Below are 21,866 nucleotides of genomic sequence, written 5' to 3' on the forward strand. Positions count from 1 at the left end.
TGTATATGTGCATAGACTACTGTTGTTTTCCTTGATGTTTCTGAATGAGACATGTTTATTTGTTAACTAGCAACATAATTTCTTCTGTTATTTTATTTCCAGCATTTTTCCACTTGTCGCATCGGCTCACCAGGTCCTCACTATTCCACAGACGTTCAAACAGAGACTTATGGAGATTTACCCGGTGACTTGAGGCGCTCTCCTTTCAAGAGAATATTTGGCGGACAAGCCAAAACTGTCACGCCTGCACCAGCTGTTGGTGTGACCCTGCTTAGTGCGGGTAGTCAGGATGATTACTGGGGCCCTCCCATTACTCTCCATGGACGTGTGTCTGCTGTTTGTGTCTTCAGTGATGTCGTACAGCCAGCTCAGTTTCTTGCATTGAATAGTTCAGGTATGTGCACATGGAATTTTAGTCCTTGATTCAAATGCATTTTCATTTGTGTATTATTAGATGAAAATGTTTCATATTCTTTTCCATGTCTTCCTCTTTCTTAAAGATTACTATGATTATTCTTATTTCATTCTGTAGTGTCAAGCTTGCCCATCTCAATCACATATCTTTCAGATTCTTACATTTTTTAAAAACTAGTTAAAAGCTTAGGTTGAATCAATCAGATGTTGCTTGTGTAACTTCCACTAGATTAAATGTATGGCTTTTTTTCATGTGTTTCAGGTCCTAATGATATCACTGTCTTCAAGGATGATAGTGACCTTGCTGATTTGCAAACAAAACTTGTAGCTCGTTACAGTGCCAAGGTGAAGTATTTTCTGATAGGTGTTTTACATTTTTTTTTCTACTAAAGTTTGACTATTTTAACTTTCAGACTGCCCTACATACTTCATCCACAAACTTCAGATGTACATGTACACATGGAAGAGGGACCATGTTATTCAACTTTCATTCTCTGTTCTGGCTACCCACTTGTGCTCACTTTGAGTACAAACTACTTAAATTTCTTTGCAGAGTTTTGGTCTGTCTGTTTCTCTGAACATCTCATACTATACATCTGAGCCAGAAAACTACTCTTCTTTTTATGACCATATGTTAACTATACCAGTCACCAAAATAACATAGGGTCACTGGCTTTTTAGCTATTGTGCAACAAAACAGTGGAACTCTTTCCCTTTTTTTAATCTGGCACTTGTCTGTCATTATATCCTTTAAATATTCTTTCAAGATACATCTTTTCCTTAAGTACTACTCCTGATACAGCCCATATAATTCTGTTCTGTCCACCAAATTGTTCTGTCACGTCTTTGATGTCCACCAAATTGTTTGCCCTGCTAGGATCCCTTAGTAGATTAATTTTGCTAACTCTCAATTGTCCCTGTATGTCACCCCTCTCTGTGACACCACTGTTTAGAGCTTTGTCGGTACTGTGCCCCATCTTTCTGTTCCTTTGTATGCTGTCCATGTTTTGATTTTATCTGAAATGTGCAATGCACACTCCTGTACAAATGTGATTTTGTGTTATACATAATGCACTTTGATTATTATTATTAGGCGTTATTTGCATTGGGCACAAAAGGGGTGTGGAAAAATGTGGTTTATGTGGGTCATTTTGTTGACCATAGTGGACCATCTGTTATCAGTCATAAGCATTTTGACTGGTAAATTTTTCCCTCATACAGTTTGAGTTAAAGGAAGCAATGTTTTGGTGGGGAAACATTTACAAATTACTTCCCTTTGGCCATAGATTGCTTATGAAAATGTATTCTCTCCCAGAGTATCTTTTGGGTACCCTTGTATTACTGCAGGATGGTGGAAGAAGCAGGAACTTATGCTGAGCATGTGTTTTAGAAGCCTGTTTTATGATGGCATTAGGGAGAGCCTTATTTTAGTGCTGATCAGTATAGTGATTGAATTGACAGAGATTTTATTAGTGTGTTGCTTCTATAATAGATAATGTTTAGTGGAACCTTAATAGATTGTTTTCTTTTGAAAAGAGTTAATACATTTTGGCCCTAGACCTGAATGCAAGGTTTTTGCCTAAAATAACTCATTTTAAAGCACTTTTGGAGCATATAAATATGTGTGTTAATCTAAATTCATTTATGATGTGAGTGGTTTCATAGTCTCCTATATTTACAGTTTATTAATCTATGAGAATTACTTATTACAGTTTTCCCTTGTTTGCATGAATTCAAGGTTTTGTCATATGTTCACTGCTGAAAGAAGATTAGACATATATGCCTGTTTCCCATTTTACATCAACAAATGGCAGTAAGAATAGCTGTGGAATAAAGTGGAAATTTGTTTTATCACTGAATATTTGCAGGCCTGCAAAGATCATGTGTGTGCTGACCTATCACCTTACCAGAACCATGGCCAGTTTTCAGGAGAAAAGTGTGTTGCATGGGACATTAAGGTAAAATGTCTTTATAATATTTTTGCTTCAGATGCTTCATAATGTAATAATCAAAGAAAATGAATAGTTACAATACCAGAAGAGGATATCCAGGAAATATTATATTAATATGCTTATTGCCTTGGTTTCAGTGGAAGTGTTTTGATGTTTGACTCCAACTCATGACACAGATAAAGCATAAAATTTTACTCAAAGTTTTGGATTGTGTGAAAAAAATGTGTAGATGTTGCAGATAGAATTTAGGGGGGTAAGTGATGGATTAGCATACTGCACACTGTGTCATATCAGGATACCATCAACTGCATTGGAGGAGTACAGGTTTTGTTTCCACTGCTTGAGCATGTGGATCCTGAGGCACCCATACCAACACCTGCAGCCACGCCAGTGTCTACAAGTAACTCGATACATAACTTGACTGAGTATGGGAATGAGTGGGTAGTTGTGGCAAGCAGCTCATATGCAGGTAAGAAATGCCCACTCCTGACTATTATTGCATAGAAGTTTGTATATGAATTTAATAGTTGGAAACATAGACAAGCCATTTTCACCACATAATGATGTGCACAATAATCAAGAAAAGTTGGTGTACCAGAACTGATCTAAGCATTCTATAATAAGGTGTATGCTTTCTTATTGCTTAATATTTTGTTTCTTTGATGGTGTTCTTGTGTATTTTCTTGCAGGTTGTTGCTTATTTAGATTCATGTAACAGTGCTTTAGTTAACCAGTATAACTGACAGTTTGTCTTTGCAGACAGTAAATTAGAGCAAAACCAGGTGGCAGCATTCTTGACACTTCTTCGACACTTGCTACAGACCAAACCCGTTAACCAAGACACATTTATCAGGACACAAGGTGCTGCTACCATTGGGGCTCTCCTTCAAAAGGTCAGTCATGTTTCCTAAAACACATTTATATGTCTATGACTTCAAAATTATTTCTAAGATAAGTTGAGATGATTCCCTTTTAAATTTACCTGTATCAAACTAAATTATATGTAGCACTACCCTAAGAACAGAAAGAAAGAGTGTAGAAGGAACTTGGTCAATTTTTGTGGGATAAATATAAAATGTAATAATAATAGTTAATTTACAAATGGTTGTTCTTCAAAAAATTAGCAGAGAAAAAAAAGGCATGTTTAAAAAGAAATAAAAATGAGTAAATAAATGAGAAGTGAAGAACAGCATATTAAAGCAAAGAGTGGAAGGTGGAGGGAGTTTGGTTTGGGAAGGGTAGAGAAGAATCTACCAGTTATAAGAAATACTTTAGGAAAGGTATTGAATCTGAGTTGAAAACTTCCTGTAGAAGCAGTAAAGTTGGGGTTGGGGAAAACAGTTTAAAAATGAAGGGACCCAAAAAAGAAATCAAGTTATGCCCAAACTTTATAAGTCTAATACATTGGATAAGAACATAAACTCACATATAGTTTATATTAATGAGACTGTAATGTGCTTTTTGATTTTCATGGCCAGCTGTAATTTGTCAGTAGAGAAAAAAGTAACTTGTGTAATGTGTTTGTTGTATATTGTGCCTTTTTTATGTTAAATAAAAACATCAAAATATTCTTAATTGCACAGGTCAGTCCTGAGCTGATTGATGTGAATGTATTGATGGCTGTACAGCTACTGACAGAGGCATCAGTAGCCACAAACAAAATATTGACACATCATCTTTATCAATATATTCTTTTTGACTTTCGGGTCTGGAGCAAAAGTGCATTTCCTGTTCGCATAGGTGAGTTTTTTCCCTTTCTTCTTCGTACTGTACCAGATGACATGACAATATAGAGATCTCCCTCTAGCTACCTCAAATCTAGTTTTCCAGTCAAATAGTAGTACTTGAATTCATCTCAGCCCCCTCCTATTCCCACCTGTAATGCTAGTGAGCACTCTACTTCAGTTTTTTCCATGGCTTCACGCAGTTAAGATGTATGTTAGCTACCTTATTTCTATAGTTTTGGAATATGCCAGTGCAGCCTGTGAAGTATGGTGAAGGATACCTGCTGTCTAACTGCCTTGGCTGTCCTACTCTTCTTTCCCTTGTATAGTTTGCCACTCCTCCACTGGAGACAGGTTGCTTGCAGGCAGTCAGAGACGAATTGCAACAGGAAAGTATGCACATTGGCTTGTAAAATGCTCTTATCTTTGGCACGATATAAGATAAGACTAGATATCTAGTACTGTCTCCTCTCACGACACTGAGTGGCAAAATGGCTATTCGGCACTGCTACCTTATTCTTTTAGAGAGAGAAGTAGAAGAAAAAGCCATGCAAGAGAGTGTTTCTTGAACCTCTCTGTTAGCAATCATATGGTCCAGTTGTGTCCAGTGCAATTTTATTTTAGATTAAGTTTATGTGTGTGCTACTGTTTTGTGGTTAACTGGAATGGATTTGGACAGCTGAATTTGAGGTAGCCAGAGGATGATCCCTATAGAGTTATTTCATCTGGTAAGTACTGGAAGACAGAAATTTTACTATCAAAAACGGTATTTCTAAGAATAAAAACATAAGTCTTTGTGTGGGCATTGTTTGGATTGGATAAAAAGAGACCTGCAAGAATTTTATTTTTTTGTATAATTTTGTTTACAGTGAAACAAAATTAATCTCCCTGTTATGATAATGCTGATTTTTCTTATTTAGAAAATTTGCTAGACATTTTTAGACGTGAAAGTGAAAAAGATGTTTTTTTATTCGAAGTTTAAGAATAAGATAAAGGAAAATATCAGACTTGAAGATGTTATCAAACTTAGCTTTTTTTTCCCAAAGTCTTTCATAAATCTCAGAAGAAACAAGTTTGACCTAAAACATCTTTGTTCACAATTGCTCCGACATAGGCCACATCCAGTATCTGTCTACCATCATTAAGGATGACAGGAAAACCTTCAGGAAGAAGTATGGTGTTCAGTACTTTCTTGATATTATCAGGGAATATTACAGGTATGCATCCTATGTCCTTCCACAGTATTAAAATAAACATATAAGAAATGCTTGGATGTTGACTTTATTAAGTGGTTAGTGTTGTTTTAATTCTTCTTGTGTCATAAAATATATGAGTCTTTTAATGGATTTCCAGCATTTACAATAACATGTTTTGTTAGTGGTCTATTAGTCTGCATATTCCTGTTGTATGAAGCTTGCTAGATTTTTATTGATATATCACTTATAATAATAATAAATGCAAAATTTATAAAGCTCATACTCACACTCCTAAGGAGTATGCTTTTAGCGCTTAAGAGCAAGAATGAAACATGGACAGCATACAAGGGACAGGAAAACAAATGAATAACATATGAACTATAAAATAATAAACAACAGTACTAACAAAGAATAAAATCAAATACAGAAAATACAAAGAGGAACCAAATAACAAAAACAAGAGCTTAGAGTAACATGATATATCTGATGCTTTATAAAGTTCTGGGTTTTTTTTGTATGGCTTTCATTACTTCTCTTGGTCTGATCGGTTGAATGTATTTGTCCAGTTCAACAGATGATAGTGGTTTGTCAGAAGAAGACAGCAAAACAATCCGTGTGTCACTATTCAACTTGATCAAGTACTACATCATCAGAGATATCACAGCAGACGAGCTTGGTCAGCTTTTGGGTTTTCTGCTTGCTGTCAAAACACAAGACTTGGTAATTGATAGTTTTAAGGAAATTTTTATTTGGTCTTACACTACATTCTTGCATTTCAAATTCTTGTTCTATAAATGCTGTAATATGCATTATTTCTTAAATGATACTTTAGCTTCCTTTAAAAGGCTAGGGCTAGTGTAAGATATACATGCTTAACATGTAGTGCCTATTTTCTCTTTCTTTCAAAAATGTTCACTGTTTTGTGCTCACAGCATTATGATTTTGTGTCCAGTCCTTTGGGTATATTTGCAATAACACATTGGCTTTTTCATCTTAATTTTGAACCATAATGTCCTCTTCTACTGTCATTTCCCTAGGATTTGGTATATGAAGTTTATGTAAAGCATTTACACAAATCAATTTTATGGCATGTCATCATCAACAAAACATTTTGCATTGTCAGAATAACGTTTGGTATTTACGTTTTGCTTGTACCTTTTATAGGGAGATGTCAAGCTTGAATGGTACTCTTTCATTGAGATAATAAAAATACATTTACACATTTCTGATGTAGGTGTTGGAGGGTCTTGATCTGCTGTTGTCACTGCTTGAGTGTCGGGACAGACGCTATGATCAGTTATACCTTCTTCTGTTTGAGCCAGAACAAGCAGAAACGCTGTACAAACTTCTTACATACCATGGCTATCCCATTATTTTCTATGAGAAGGTTGTTAAGGTGAGATTTTCCCTTGACCATTGCTGAATATTCTTAAGTAGTTGTATGTTTGTAAGTCTTTTTTTAAATCTGTACATTTAATAAGAATCACATGTGGTGAGAATACTGCCATAAATTATTTTTCTTGGAGATGGATCTGTAAAGCATACGATTGATATGCTGATCAGTGTTCTGGAAAGTGAGCCAAAAAACAATTTAAACACCTGTGATAACAGCAGAAGCAAATAAGTAGCTTTGGTTGCTTGTCAGAGTTTTGTAGGGTTAACTAAGATTGACTCTAGCAGTATGAAACTGCTGCACCGTCCAGACAGAGTGAAACATTAGCAGTGTTGCTTAAAATAATGTTGCACAACATCTGAAAGCAGATTGTTGACACAGCACCATATGGTAAGTCTTGGAAAGGTATGATTTGAAATGTAGTAGTACTGTGGTTTTAACGTGAAATATTATTTTACAGCAGTCTTAATGGTTGAAGCATACTGCATTTTTGTAGATTGGACTTGGTCACACTTTAAGTATCTCTGTTGTACAATATAGCTTCAGTGGTAGTTCTGAGGAGGTTAAAGCATGTAAGTCCATATTATTTTTTGCTCCAGACTTTTAGGTGTATAATCTCTTTATATTTCTCAAGAAGTCTTGTGTATGAAATAGAGCAGGGAGGTGTGGATTTCTTTGCATACTTTTAAATTTCTTAAATTTAAATATAAGAAAGGTCATTAAGAATTAAAATGTTTTGTTTGTTGATCAACATTCCTGAATTTGGACTGCTCTGCAAGTGGAATGTATGATAGTAATTGCCTTGATGCATCCGTATTTTCTGCATGATGATACAATAAGCCTGATGGGTTCTTATGATCATCTCATTGTGTACTTGCACGAAACTGCTCTCTTAGGTTCTGTGGCTGATGCTGAAGTCTGACCGTGCTTATGACAGAAGTAAACAGAGGCTGCGGTTGAGTGATGTAGGTCACGGGGGCCTTGTCAGTATGATGGGAGGATATGACATTTCTGTTCCAATGATCAAGCGCTTTGTTGAGCAGGTCTCCTATGGGGGTGAGTCAGTTTTAACTTTCATCAGGTGCCTTTAGAGAAGTAAGTCAAGATTTTTTTCATATAACTTTAGGAGACATTTGCTGCTTTCATTTAAATTTTTGCAGCTGTTTGCTCTCCCCAGCCTTTATTATTGAAAGGAGGAGGAATAAAATAAAAGATCTTGCTGTGTGTTGAATGAGTGACAGAGCTAGAGTTTTATTACAGATTCACCTCAGAGCTACAACTCCATTTTGGCTGTGTTGTCACTAATTCATGGCAGTGGATTGGATATTAAGCTGGAGGCCAGTAGACAGGTGTGACACTTGAATATGGACAATAACATAAATTTGTATGCAGTGAAATGTTCAGCAATCTTACTATCACATTCTTAGTGAATACTACTACTTTTGTGCATTTCAGACAAATAACTAATAGGTAATTCCTTGCACACTAGGGTTTAGAGAACAGCCTCAATTTTCAGTCACAGATCTTGCTATAAAAGAATGCTGGAGCAGACATTGTACAAAGCAGAAAGTTCACTCTCTTCGTATATTCTGTATTTCTGCTTACATTGTTAGAATAGTGCAGATGCTAATATCTTTTTTTAGATTGTTATCCAGATCTCTGCTGGAACTTGGTCAAAAACAGCTGTCACATAGAATTATTTGGCTAGTATTTCCTATGATAGATGGGGTTATGCTTTATGGTTATATTTATCAGCAGAGGTGGGGGTTTTTTTTTTTTGCATCTTTGTTCTCTCTTTTTTAAATGTCACAATATTGCTTCAAACATAAAACATGTCACCATAGTGTAACATCTAGCAACATTTGAAGGAGATTAATGGCACAGTAGGTCATACTGCTTTTGCACTTTATCCATTTCCTGTGTTTTAGCTGTTAAACATCCTTGTGTCCAAACCTGCTGCTGCCAAACACTTTGCCAAGCAACTTGCTTGGCAAGACATATTTATACGTCTTCTCATCTCTGGCCCACTGGAGGAAGACATGGCCAAAGCTAACAGTGCCAATCATGCTTGTGCCACAGATCATTCCGAGAGCATGAATGACAGTTCAATGAGCATTATGTTCAAGGAAGAACAGTTACAGACTGTCTCAACTCCCAACCCCATCCATCCTTGTCGACCACATCTTCTAAACCTCTCCAACATAGAAGATAGTTTTTTAGACCCCCCTCCCCTTCAAACTCCATCCACCCCAATGTTTATGCAGCAACAGCTGAACGAGCTGAATGTTTCTGAAGAGGAGCGTTCACAGTCTGCAAGTCGTAGTTCCAGTGCAAGTATTGAAGACCTCAGTGCTATAGGACAAAGAGCATCAAATAACCGCCTCCAGTCCCTCTCCTCATCTCAGAGTTTCAGTGAAGGCCTGATTCCCACCAGCGAGAGCATTGGTGATATCTCAGCATTTGGTGATATTGATTCAAGGAGAGCATCATCTGTGTTACCCACTGAGAACTTCAGAGAGACTTTAGACCAACTTGGGTTCCATGGGAGTTACAAACGCGATGCCATGGAGCAGACAGAAGAGTTGTGTCAAAACATGCTTATCATCCTCTTGTCCACCTTGTGGAAAGGCTTAGATGGATCTGACAAGGCAACTTGGAGGGTGAGATTTCAGAGTGTATATGTGTGCACATGTTTGCTTTACAGAAACTGGGCATGTCAGTCCAGGTAGGTTAGGGTTTGAGTTAGTGTTATTTTAAAGCTTATATTTGGCTAGGACGAGGTTGATCCCACATGGGATTTTGGCTGTGAAAGTGCCAGGGTTAGATCAGGTGTTGGGTCAGGGTGAACTTGGAACACATGCTAACTTTTTTATTTTGAGTGGTTTTCTCAGCAAAATATAATTTTTTCATGTAATTTGACAGGAGGGAAGTGGTCATGTGCACGAACTAGGAACTGTTCCCTTGTGCTGCTTTATGCATTAAAAAGTGATGATTTTGCAACAAATCAATTTTTGGAACTTGGGCATTATACTGCACAAGGGTGTTTCCGGTGCATACTTGTATGTGCATGTGTACGTCTGTGTTTATGGTGTTTTTGTGTGTGTGTAGTGGGTGGGTATGCACATGCATGCACCTAGGGGCAGATGCGTGCATGACAGAAAGGAATTTTTGTGCATAGCTCTATGATTCTGTGGTCATTAAGCATGGTAGGCTTTATCTTAAAAGCACAGATGTAAGAGATTAGCAAAGAAAGAAATAAATGCGAAGATTTTTATTCTATAAACTAAATTTCACTTTTGACTTTTAATGAAGTTGCTAATTATTGTGTTGATTTTGATATTATTCATTATTTATTGCTGGTCGCCAGGAGAGAGGGCAAGTTTTTGTTTGTCTGGAGAAAGTGAGCGGCACCCACAGGCTTGTTCGACCTTGTCTAGAAATCAAGCGACGACTGTTAGAAATGATGCTTCATTCCTGTACCTCAGACATTAGAGATTCTGGTGAGTCTGCTTACTTACTGTCTGTGTCCTTGTTTAATATGTTCCAAGTGTATCACACTGATATTCATTTACAAGCATTTTTCCCAAGTCCAAAACTTTAAAAGATCAAAAGACATGCTATTACTATTAAACATTGGGTGTGACACCATCTTGAGTGTGCATTTTCGTGAAGCGAAACATTCCTTCAGATCATTTTTTTTTTTCTGCATCCATAAATATGTTGCTTTAGATGTTTTATGTACATGAAATCGCCCCATTACCTCACTTTGTAAAAAGTCTGACATTTATAGTAAGAAATTTGAACATTTTTATAACATAGGAAAATTGCATAATGTATTAAAAAATGGTTTTGTGTGACTGAGAGTGAAAGATAGGTTGGATTCCAGAGTTTTCCAGCTTAAACTTTTTGAAATGTATGGATTTCATCGTTTCTGCAAATCTAAAACATTTTCAATTTTCATAGACGTATATAAAATACAAGAAGATAGCCAGAGTTCTTCATGTTGCTTTGCATTAGGTGACACGATGATTCACTGCACATTTTAGCAAAGAAGAAATTTTAGATTTCAGACCATATATTCCACTTCTGAGCCAATTTTCAGACTGTGGTTTTCAGAGATGTTAAATTCTTAAAAGTTGCTATTTGTTTTTATGATCTTGCTGTACTCATGTTTTTGGAAATTATATTTTTTTATTTTTGGAAATAAACGGCTATTTGAATGTAACTGTGTGCATTTTTAAAAGAGATGCAGTCTAATGTTTAAAATAGTTTTATTAGATCTTTTCTTATGCGTGCACTTTTTTTCTTGCTGCCATGTGAACATGATAGATCACATTTCAATTTTCCCCTCTTCTTGTGGTAAGCTTTAAGCAGGAATGTCTTCAGCTGTTTTTTAATATGTACATATGTAACCTGTGCCTAAGAGTCTTTAAACATACATTTTGGGATGAGGAGGTTTTATATTTGTGTACAAATATATATAACAAAATATCAAGAATTTAATAATGTATAACATTGGGCTTCAGATTATAATTCTGCTAGTCCTGCAGGTGAGAAAAGAAAAACATTCATAGTATTCTTTTATGCTTAATTTTTTTTTTTAAATCTTGGTTTGAAAAGAATGTTATTCTAGTACTTTTAAGTTACACTAATTCTGAGCCTTTTTCAGCAGTTGTTGCTATATTACTTAAGAATATGAAGTTTGAAGTTATGTGGACTATATGCTTTGTTCTGCATGTAATTTATACACGTACTGTTATTTTCAGTAACCATAATTAGTAAATCAAAGTATAATAATGTAGGAAATGTAAATTTAGTCTCTAATATAGAAAAAAAAAATTTCTGGAGGAGCTACTTAGGGAAAGGGATTTCTGTCCTCTTCATACTCATGTTGATTTTATGTCAGATATAGAGAAAAACATTATTTATTAATTCTGTAATTACATTATATTTCATTTATTTACATCATTTGTCATTTTTGTTACCAAATTAATAATGCTTTCAGCCAGTATTCTGTGTCAGTCTCAGAGTTGGTTTTGAGAGAGATAATAATTTGCAAGGAATGGGATGAGAGTAATGTGTATAATTTTATAAGCATGGTTAAGAAAGCATGAGACTCTAGAGATTGTTTAGTCATCTCAGAAGACATGGCTAGGAACAATTTTAGAGCTTATTGCATGTTAGAAAAGCATGGCAAGACAGAGTTAATGGAGCATGATTAAGAAAAATATTATTTAAACATGATTGAAAAGCAAGGTTATGCATTACTCCGAAAAATGAGTTATAATCTGCTATGCATTTTTTTTTAATTTGCAACTTTTGATTTTGTTTGATAAACCTTTGGATGCATTTTGCAAACTCAAAAGAAAATTATTAAAACTGTAGTTTAACTTTAATATCACTTCAAGGTCATTTGTCTAGCTGTAGGCCATTATGCATTCCAAGCATCCTACATTATAACATATGTAATCCTAATTTTCTATGTTAAAGAGTAATAAAATAATTTTCAAAGATAAAGATAACATGCTTTTCTATCGCAAAAAGCATTTTTTAAATAAGTAGCTTTTTTAAAAATACATGTAGTAAATGGTGTGGTGTTGGTTTCCAGTAGAACTGCATATGGAATTTTCTTTAGTTGTACATTAGAAGTATAAACTGTTTTCTTTCATTGTGTCCAGGTAAATGGTTATTTTTTGGTCTAGCAGATTATGTGTTATTCATACATCCTAAGACAAGGAAAAGGCCAAATAGAATATTGATAGTGCTCGTATTATATCCACAGCCCAGCCACTGGCCACCCATACAGAGAATGCCATAGAGCTGGTGCGGATGGTCTGGAGTTTCATCACTAAAGAAGCCACTTTCTTCAGCTATGCTTTCTCAGAACGAGTGAGTGCTTCAGTCTGAAGTTCATGCTCACATCTATTTGAATTAAACATCCATCTGTTTATTTTTGTTTTATTTCAGTTCCTTTTTTAAGCTCTATTTCATTCCAAATGCCAAGCACAAACATCTCTAAGATAATTTATTCATGTCCACATGATTACTTTTAATTATTTCCCTTCAAGTCTAGACTAGATATGAGAGCATTTCCTCTGGTCACCTCTTATCTGTAGGAGAGACCTCTGATGATGCTTTTTCCTATTCAGCTGCTTGAAGATCTGATGTCACTCCTGGATGTGCTGGGGGTGTGGGATACAGAAGCAGGACATGGATGGACAGAGATGATTCATTTGGGGTTCAGCATCCTCTTAGCCTTCTCCAGCCAACCCAACCTGGAGGTGGGGCTCAGTTTCCAGTATTATTTTAGAACGTCTTAATATGGACAAGGAGAGGATGGTGGGGAGAGTGTGACATATACTTGCAGTTAGCACACATGCACACACACAAACAACTTTGGAGCAGAAAGTCAACAGTTGGAGGCTTGCTCAAATCAGCAATTGGAAAACATCAGTTCTCCATTTCTTCATAAGGCATTGATGGCAATGATAAATCAAGATGATGGAACAATAGAGCTTGTCTTCAGTTTCCATAGAACTTTCTTCTAGACATGGGGAGTCATTTACAGTTCTTTAGGCTGTGAGACTTTTACTGTATTATGCCTCCTTAATTTGGTCTCAGTGGTGTTTTCCAAATCTTTTATTACCTGGAGAGGACTTTTTCACAGACACTCTTATTCTTTCTAAGAATGCTACCCAATGATAAAAAGATAAAGGTCATCCCGTAACCTTTTTTCAGTCCTTAGGGAGGGAGGTATTGGAGACCATGCTTTTCTCTGGTCTTTACTTTTCTGAACCTTCTGTGAAGTTAAGTACCCCATTTCTGGCAGTTGGGGAAAGTTTGCATCACCACATGGTATTGTGCTTTCATGTTCAGACATCAGTTTTCTAACCACTCTGCTATTCACTTCCAAAATAATAGGCCATTGCCAGAGTGCTGACTAATGGGCCACTGTTAACATATCATTTTCCAGCTGTTTTTTCATGAGCTCTTTTTTTATTTTTTAGTTGTGTGCAGCAGCAACGGCCAAACTGCACTCTCTTGTCCAAACCAAGCTTATCAGCAGCTCGGCAGAGGCCTCTTTCATCCTGGGATCTCTCCATGACATGATTATGAAGACTGTAAAAGGTATGAAGTGACTGTCATCAGTTGCAAAGCATCTATTTCAGTTAATTTTTTGTGCTTCAGAAATGTTGTATGTGTATGATGAGTATACTGAAAAAAATGTTAGAAGACATTTAAGTATGCTTTTAAGTTTTAATTTAATTATGCTGTGAATACTCCATGGTAATAGAGTATTTTACATTTGTTGTTTATTATAAATAAAATTTTTTTTTTGTTTTTAGCAATTTTAGTGTCTCACAAAGATCTCTACCACTATTAAATGTCATGCTAAGACCAAAGACCACACATTTTTGTGGAGCTTACATTGCAGGCTCTGTTGATTGGCCTCTTATTTAAGTAAGTTGCATTTCTGTCTACATCATGTTTTGCATGTTTTGCTGTTGTCAATGCTACCAGTTATGTCGTGGTTTGTATAGAAAATGGAGACAACTATGCATTCCTGATGCCAGTACTGAAGGCGTTGATGGACAAGGCACATGCCCTGTTGACCATTGAGCACCTGCTGCCTAATCTTCCACAAACCACCAGGAGTCCCACATTTTTTGATGACTTTCACACCTACTGCAAGACAGAAGAGTGGAACAACTTCATGCTGAATTACGTATGTCAAGAGAGAGATCTTAGGAAGGGAGGAAAATATCAAAGGGATAGGAAAGGAGATAAGAAAGATTTTGTGGGAAAGAGGGTGTGTAAGTTTGAGAGCGTTTACTTGTTTCCATATGCACTGTATGTGTATAACTTTTTGCACTTTCATCTATGTTTTGTATGTGGTAATTGTGGAAGAGAATGTGAATTATATTGATAATATATAAGTCCTTGCTAATGTTCTGTAAAATGTTCACATCATTATTTAATGCTGGGATGAAACACTTGTATCCAGGCAGTCACTTATTCACACATTCAGTTTGAGCATAGTTGATCCACAGAGTTGAAAAATCTGTGATCTAGCAGTAAAAATGCCAGTCTTCTACAAAAATAAATTGTACTTAACAAACAATAGGATCTGGTAATAAAGACTATTCAATAGCAGTATTTTATAAATAATATTTAACAGCTGCCACTTAAAAATAGCTGAAGTATAAGAGCTTAAAATATTTCTTTCTGCAGAATGCTTTGGTCATGGTTTCTTTTAATAAATAAATTTACATTTTGATGATTATTTTTATTTTGTTTATTTTGAAAGCTGAAAAATTTGTGCTGAAATACTTTTAAGAGTATAAAATATTGATTTGTTATCCAGATTCGACCTCAGTATGATCATTTTGTGGAATCACACTTTGGACATACAAGCATCAGTATGGAATCTTACTGGAATGAATGCAGAGAACAAGTGGAGCTGGCTTTCCATAGGCGCAATCGAGAGATTGGCGAAAGCAAACTCAAGCTGCAGGTCTGTTATTGCTAGTTCATCAGTGAATAATAAAGTGCAATGTTTTATCAGAAAAATAATGTTTATGCTGTTATCTGCTTCATATTACTAGTGACATGCTTCTTTTAGCAGCCAGTGGAAGAATTTTACTTTAAATAAATAGCATATTAGATGGCCTTTGGTCTTATGCGTTGTATGTTTGTTTTTTTCCAATCATTTTCAGTCTGGAAGATGGTATACATGCAAAACTGTTTCAGAGTCAGGTATTTGATGCTGTTGCTGCAAAAGTCTCCCATGAAAATCGCCGTTTCCAAAATCTGCTGACTCAGCAGAAAAACCAGCACTTGTCTTCTCTGCGCCAGTGGCATGCTGTGAAGGCTTTCTTCGCCAGTGACAGAGGATCATGGAAGGAAGGGTAACACAATTTTTATACTGATTCAAGATCTACAAAGGTGTCTGCATGAGCACACAATATACGACTTGTGTCATAACATTACAACATTGTGGCACTTAGATGACTAATCATAAAGTTCATTAAGGCAAAAACGGATAGTTTGACCCATCACCAGACACTATTGCATTGATTTTTCCACCATTTAAAGTCTGAGCAAAAACCTGAACATTTTCTTGTCATCAACCAATAAACTTTTATCTGTTCAAGAAATGCAAATAAACTTGAATGTTGGTAAAACATTGATAGCAACATTGATATTTTTTTTTGTCTTTCAGGCAGACAGAAGAGTTTCATTGGAAACTATCAAACCAGGAAAACTTCTCCCGCATGAAGGTTAAGTTAATTCCCAACTACAACTTTGACCCTCACCTGGATGCAAGTCGTTTAAGAGACAACATGGGTAGGATTTAAAAATTTTCACTTTCACTGTGAAGAGAACAAAAAAGTGTAGCACATCTTTTATCTTCTCTTTTATTTTAAGCAGCATTTTCAGAAAATAATTGTCTGATCCCATTCTATTAAAGTTCTTACAATTTTACTGCTAGTAAAGTGTTTTGAGGAAGCAACTAGGTTGGGCTTCAGATTCATTTTATTCATTTTACCAGGAGAACCATCAGAAGGAGATGCCATTGAAGCTGAGAAAATTCGTGTCTCAAAGGAGGCACTTGTGTCTCGAGAGAATATAGCAGACGATGCGCTTGGTGATGAAGAATGGAGTGTTATTAGTGCTTCAAGGTGACAGTCTTTGCAAACAATTACAATTAAATAAAGTAATTTAAATGAAATAGCTTTTCTTTAAATGTTGACACATCCTGAATTTGAATTATTTTACATTTATAATTTTCAGAAACTATCCAGGAGAAGTAGGGACTAAGCCACTAAATGTTGTATAATCAAGCTATAAAATTTGTAAAATCTGGCAAAAATGTTCTTGCTGGAATGTCTTGTTAATATGACATAGCAGAATTAGGAACTGAATAATGTAAGACAAATCTGCTACATCAATCAGAATGGGTAGACAACGAAGGATGAAGAAGTGAGAACATTTTGTCTGTCTTTCTGCATATAGTGCTGCAAGTGAGGAATATACTGGCAAGGAGAAGCTAGTTATATCAGAGGATGTAGAGCTGGTCACCCTGGTAAACATCATTAAAGGCCGACTGGAGGTCACTTCTACTCATGTTTACTTCTTTGACTGCAGCCTCAACAAGGAAGAAGGCAAGATGCTATTTCTGCTATTGACCATGAGCATTATGTTGTATTAAAATGTTGTCATTTACAGAGTTTTAACTGTTTCGTCTTTGCTGTTCTGGCTTGTGTTGTGACTCTTATTGCCTAATGACATGAAAATACAGCAATCATTCCTGATAGAAAACTAGAATAATAGAGATTGTTGTCTGTGGTCGTAGGAGGTGAGGACTTCAAGTGGGCCTTGTCACAGCTCCGTGAAATTCACTTTAGGCGCTACAATTTACGGCGCAGTGCTATTGAAGTCTTTCTTGTTGACCAGACAAATTATTTCATCAATTTTCCCAGGAAGGTATTTAAAGCACCATGTTCTCTTGTTCGTTGACTTAACAATATTGTAATGTGACATTAATAATACTGCATATTCTGAGGGTATTTGGCACATGGGTGGAAGAGACATCAGCTGAAGACTGTTACACCACCCAGAAAAATCACATTCAGAAACACAAAAATTGTGATGCAGTCCCTAGTAATAAACCAGTGAAAAATTAACTGAACAGGTATGATGATTTTAGATGCTACCATTTCATCTATGGTAGTAAAGTATGGTGCACAGCATATGTGCCAGAAGGCATCTGTTAAGACATAAAATGCAGCTCCTGTTAAAGGACATGAATGTCTTTGATGAATCAGTATTTTCATCTTCAGGGTGTTCTACTTTTGACTTGAAAAATGTGTTTCAGCACATGCGTAACAAAGTATACAGTCGAATTCTGAGTCTTAGGCCACCAAACCTCATTTACTATGGCACACGATCACCTGCTGAACTTCTGAAAGCATCTGGCTTGACACAGGTAAGAATAATGGGCATGTTCATGTGGTATTGTTCTACAGTGACTATATTTCAAGATTTTCCCCACCTGCTTTCTTCGTGGTAATGTCACCGTACAAGGGTACATTTATTAAGTGTGTCATTGATTCTTTGTTGTCTTACATTATTATTTACCTACATTTAAAGTTATTGAAAAAGAATTTTTTTTCTCCTTATGCAAAAGCACCACTTATTTTTCATTAAGATACTAAAATACTTTTCCAGTACTGGTATAAAGGGATACCATGAGTAAAAAAGCAGAATGCTAAAATGTAGAAGGGATTTCTTAACAATTTCAGCAAGTGACATGATATTTATGTAAAAGTGAGAGTGCTATTTTTTTGGTGCTTGAAAGTGAGAATAACAGTGGTGGGATAATTTCTATTCAGCAGAAAGGCAACAGGCTGTGACATTTTATTTCAAGCCAGTTTGTCAGTAGTATAGTCATATTTTGTTCGAAACGTTTTACAGCAAGCAAAACATCAGAAAACATAGTATCAAAGAAAATATCACTGCTAAAGATTGAAGGTGTAAATTTTAGTAATTTTTCATAATCTTTTGCACTCATCATCGTAATCACTAAGTTCCTAATAAATACTATAGTCTTAACATTTTTGAAGAACCCTCATTTTATTCTCAGTATGTTTTATCCGCTGTCTTTTTCCTGCTTGATGTGGTACTGTACAAAAGTACCATGGCAGACTGTAAGAAATTGTTGTATCTGAAAGCAAGGGTGTGCCTACTCAAACAAGCAAAGTAACCATTGTTGAATCTGCAGCTGTATATCTGGCAACAGTTTTTTATAGAGTAAATGTTTGTTGGAACCAGCTTTAATTCTGCAGCAGGTGGAACATATGTAGTTGTGGACTGCACACACTGGAATAGAAATTACATGTCTAATTAAATATTTTTGTTAATAAAAAGTGATACCTTTGTCACAAGGTGTATACCTTGAAAGCAAAGACAACAGAAAATAGAGCATTAGAGAGTTAGTATGCCACTCACCACATACAAAGCCAAGGTCAGTGCATGACACATTCTCTTTCTTCTTCTTGTTCCCAATCACCCCCAGTGGAGCATAGGGCTGCAACTACACGCCATCTGACCTGGTTCTGGGCGTCCCTTTCCAGTTGGGTCCATGTCATGCCAGCTGCCTCCAGCTCACTGTGGACTGATCTCCTCCATGTCTGTCTGGATCACCCAACCCCTGTGGGTTCCAGCCCAGAGCTTGTCTTTTTAAATTGTTGGCTAGCTTTCGCAAGGTGTGACCGATCCAGCCCCACTTCCGCATCTTGATGTCTTGGCTGGCAGGTTTTTTGGTTGTTTCTCTCCCACAGGTCTGTAATGGAGATCTTCTCGGGCCATCTGATGTGGATGTGGTGCAGACATCTGTTGACGAATGTCTGAATCTTGTTGGTTGTGGTGTTTGTCACATGCCATGTCTCAGATCCATATAGAAGGACTGACTTTGCAATTGCGTTGAAGATGCCTTGGAGTTCCAGTTCATGGAAAGACCTGAGCTTTATCTTCATGGTTGCCACAAGCAGGTGGTGGTCTGTGGCTGCATCAGTGCCTCGCTTTACCCTGACATCCAGCAGACTCCTTCTAAACTGGCGATTAATGGTGATGTGATTGATCTGGTTTTCTGTATGTCATCTGGTGAATTCCGGGTGGTCTTGTGAATGGTTTTGTGTGGAAAAACTGTGCCTCCAACTACAAGGTCATTGAACAAGCAGAAGTCTGTGAGCAGCTCACCATTTTCATTGCAGTCGCCCACACCATACTTTCCCATCATGTGTCCTTTGTCTGTGTTGTCATTTCAAACTTTGGCATTCATGTCGCCCATTATGAATTTCAGGTCTTCATGTCCAGAGTAGATGATAGTCTTTCCTGACGAAAGTCTGGTCTGACTGCTGCCATTTAACCTTGTCTCACACAGGCCAAGGAACTTGATGCCGTAGTTCTTCATTTCCTGTGCTACCTGAGCTGATTTTCCTGTCTTGTATAGGGTTCTGATGTTCCAGGTCCCCATCCTGGTATTTGCCTTGGCCATGAGAAGATGGTTTGGCGAGCTGGCATCCCGAGGGCTTTTGCCAACACGCGTCATAGGCCCTTCTGAAGAGGGATCTTCCCATCCAGACTCTCGTTGTGCTTGTGCTGGTTTTGCAATTTTTGTACCAGGGGTTGTTTTACAGGGTGGAGTTGCTAGCCCCACTCCCAACCCTCCTTCATCCAGGCTTGGGACCAGCAGGTTACCCTTGGGGTTGGGGTTTCAATGTAGAGTTGCATTACACATGGACCATCAATTCTTCATTTGCTTGTGTTTTGTTTTACAACTTTTTGTGAAGACTTGAGGTTAGAGTTTAAATTGTCACTGTGTGTAATGGAAAAGCAGTTTGAGGGAAGCTGATTTATTTTGAAATTTGTATTGCAGAAGTGGGTGCAAAGGGAGATCAGTAACTTTGACTATCTCATGCAACTCAACACCATTGCAGGCCGAACATACAATGATCTCAGCCAGTACCCTGTGGTAAATCCTTAATTTTACTGTCTTTTTCATTATTCAATAGCTCCTTAATTTATAGTATTTATTTTTGTGTGCTGAAATAAATTTTGGTTAAAATGTTTTTGTTTAGTTGATCATAGATACATTTTTTGTTCAAACTGCAAACATTTAGTAATCTGTCTTTCAGGAATGCACTGGTAAATCTATGATAGATAATAAACATCACACAGATTTTTTCACTTTTCACCTGTTTTTAATTTAAAGTTTCCATGGATTCTTCGGGACTACACTTCAGAAGTGTTGGATCTTGATGACCCAAAAGTTTTTCGCAACCTCTGCAAACCCATGGGTGTGGTAAATCCCAAGAATGAGGAGGAAGTTCGTGAGAAGTGAGTGTCATCTCAGATTGTAAGAATGAATAGAAGTTACAGTTTTGTATTGTGTGATTCGTTTGAATTATTGTAGCAGCTGTTTTCAGCATATGCTTGTGTTATTCTGTGTAGGACTATGAATTATGAAGGCCCATCAGAATTTGGTCATGCTTGGAGCTACATTTGATTCAGTTTTTAGGTCCAGTGTAAAGTTGTATGAGCTTTGATATTTTTGTTTAACAAACTTTTAAGTTCCTCAAAGCTTTCTGAATGAGTGCAGCCCATTGATTGTTCATCATGCAGTTCATTTAGAACCTTTTGCTAGTGAAAGTGATTTTGCTGCAAGTTGATTTACATTAGTTTCTCTAATTAGATGCCTTAAGGCTTATGTATCATGAGCTGGATGAAAAAATGCCTGCACAATTATTTCAAAATAAAATCTGATTAATAAGCAAGCATTCCCTTTGCATCAATTGTCTTGTAATGCGTGGGTGTAAATACTGGTGTAGTGTCTCGCTGTAGTGAGCTCATTATTCTAAGACAAAACTGTAAGAAGTATCACTATCATCACTACTGCTATTAGATCTAGGTCTTTATTTTTCCTTAATGAGCCATGCATACCCAGTACAAAATGTGATTTCATTTATTCTTTTATCTCAGTAAACATCAATGCTTAGTGATGTTAGTAAACATTGTGCTTGGTGATTTAAGTAAACATCAAGCATTGTAAGGGAATATGGTGTTGGTGTTGACAGGTATGATACTTTTGAGGATCCCACAGGAACGATAGAGAAATTCCATTATGGAACTCACTATAGTAATGCAGCAGGTGTAATGCACTACATGGTGCGCATGGAGCCATTTACCACTCTCCACATACAGCTCCAGAGTGGCAAGTAAGTTATTCTGCAAAAATTTTTGGCGTTCACCTGAACTTTTCAAGAAGTCAGCACAATCTTTATTGCTGAGGTTTGGTTGTCTCCAAGGCTACAGCTTAGATTATGATTTCTGTAACATCACAGAGGCATTAAATTGGCAAGACTTTAGAGCCTACTTTTAAGTATTGTTGCCAACTTGTAAACATGTTTTTTTTTATTCTTGATTTAGTCAACCTTTTAGATTAGAAGTCATGTCTTCAGTATCTGTTCAATACTTTTGATTAATACCAGACAAAAGGAATTTGAATTTTGCAATGTGCCATTTTTGAATTATGTATCTGGAGCAGAACAGTTTATCTTGAAAATCTTGGATATTTATTTTTTGTTCTTATGTTATAAGTCTTTGATGAAAGTCAGCAGATAAG

At 36.5% G+C, this 21,866-nt stretch overlaps 1 protein-coding gene across 2 annotated transcripts in view; it reads left to right on the plus strand.

The window, feature by feature from the left end:
• The window catches only part of LOC112569899 (neurobeachin-like protein 1), a 49,740-nt gene that overhangs the window by 18,745 nt on the left and 9,129 nt on the right, over positions 1 to 21,866 (plus strand). Inside the window, exons 19-46 of one of the 2 annotated variants that reach the window (XM_025247967.1) lie at positions 103 to 394; positions 677 to 759; positions 2,283 to 2,372; positions 2,661 to 2,835; positions 3,126 to 3,259; positions 3,950 to 4,106; positions 5,205 to 5,307; positions 5,853 to 6,006; positions 6,521 to 6,682; positions 7,576 to 7,735; positions 7,940 to 8,028; positions 8,608 to 9,339; positions 10,047 to 10,179; positions 11,206 to 11,229; positions 12,462 to 12,568; positions 12,829 to 12,960; positions 13,687 to 13,807; positions 14,221 to 14,405; positions 15,045 to 15,194; positions 15,431 to 15,588; positions 15,903 to 16,027; positions 16,233 to 16,362; positions 16,697 to 16,845; positions 17,037 to 17,167; positions 17,559 to 17,669; positions 20,121 to 20,216; positions 20,457 to 20,581; positions 21,319 to 21,459. In XM_025247967.1, coding sequence (XP_025103752.1) covers positions 103 to 394; positions 677 to 759; positions 2,283 to 2,372; positions 2,661 to 2,835; positions 3,126 to 3,259; positions 3,950 to 4,106; positions 5,205 to 5,307; positions 5,853 to 6,006; positions 6,521 to 6,682; positions 7,576 to 7,735; positions 7,940 to 8,028; positions 8,608 to 9,339; positions 10,047 to 10,179; positions 11,206 to 11,229; positions 12,462 to 12,568; positions 12,829 to 12,960; positions 13,687 to 13,807; positions 14,221 to 14,405; positions 15,045 to 15,194; positions 15,431 to 15,588; positions 15,903 to 16,027; positions 16,233 to 16,362; positions 16,697 to 16,845; positions 17,037 to 17,167; positions 17,559 to 17,669; positions 20,121 to 20,216; positions 20,457 to 20,581; positions 21,319 to 21,459 — 4,349 coding nt within the window. The remainder of the gene's footprint in view (positions 1 to 102; positions 395 to 676; positions 760 to 2,282; positions 2,373 to 2,660; positions 2,836 to 3,125; positions 3,260 to 3,949; positions 4,107 to 5,204; positions 5,308 to 5,852; positions 6,007 to 6,520; positions 6,683 to 7,575; positions 7,736 to 7,939; positions 8,029 to 8,607; positions 9,340 to 10,046; positions 10,180 to 11,205; positions 11,230 to 12,461; positions 12,569 to 12,828; positions 12,961 to 13,686; positions 13,808 to 14,220; positions 14,406 to 15,044; positions 15,195 to 15,430; positions 15,589 to 15,902; positions 16,028 to 16,232; positions 16,363 to 16,696; positions 16,846 to 17,036; positions 17,168 to 17,558; positions 17,670 to 20,120; positions 20,217 to 20,456; positions 20,582 to 21,318; positions 21,460 to 21,866) is intronic. The other variant, XM_025247976.1, reaches the window with a different exon arrangement.

This window comes from Pomacea canaliculata, linkage group LG1, assembly GCF_003073045.1.
Source record: "Pomacea canaliculata isolate SZHN2017 linkage group LG1, ASM307304v1, whole genome shotgun sequence".
In the NCBI taxonomy this organism is placed as follows: Eukaryota; Metazoa; Mollusca; class Gastropoda; order Architaenioglossa; family Ampullariidae; genus Pomacea; species Pomacea canaliculata.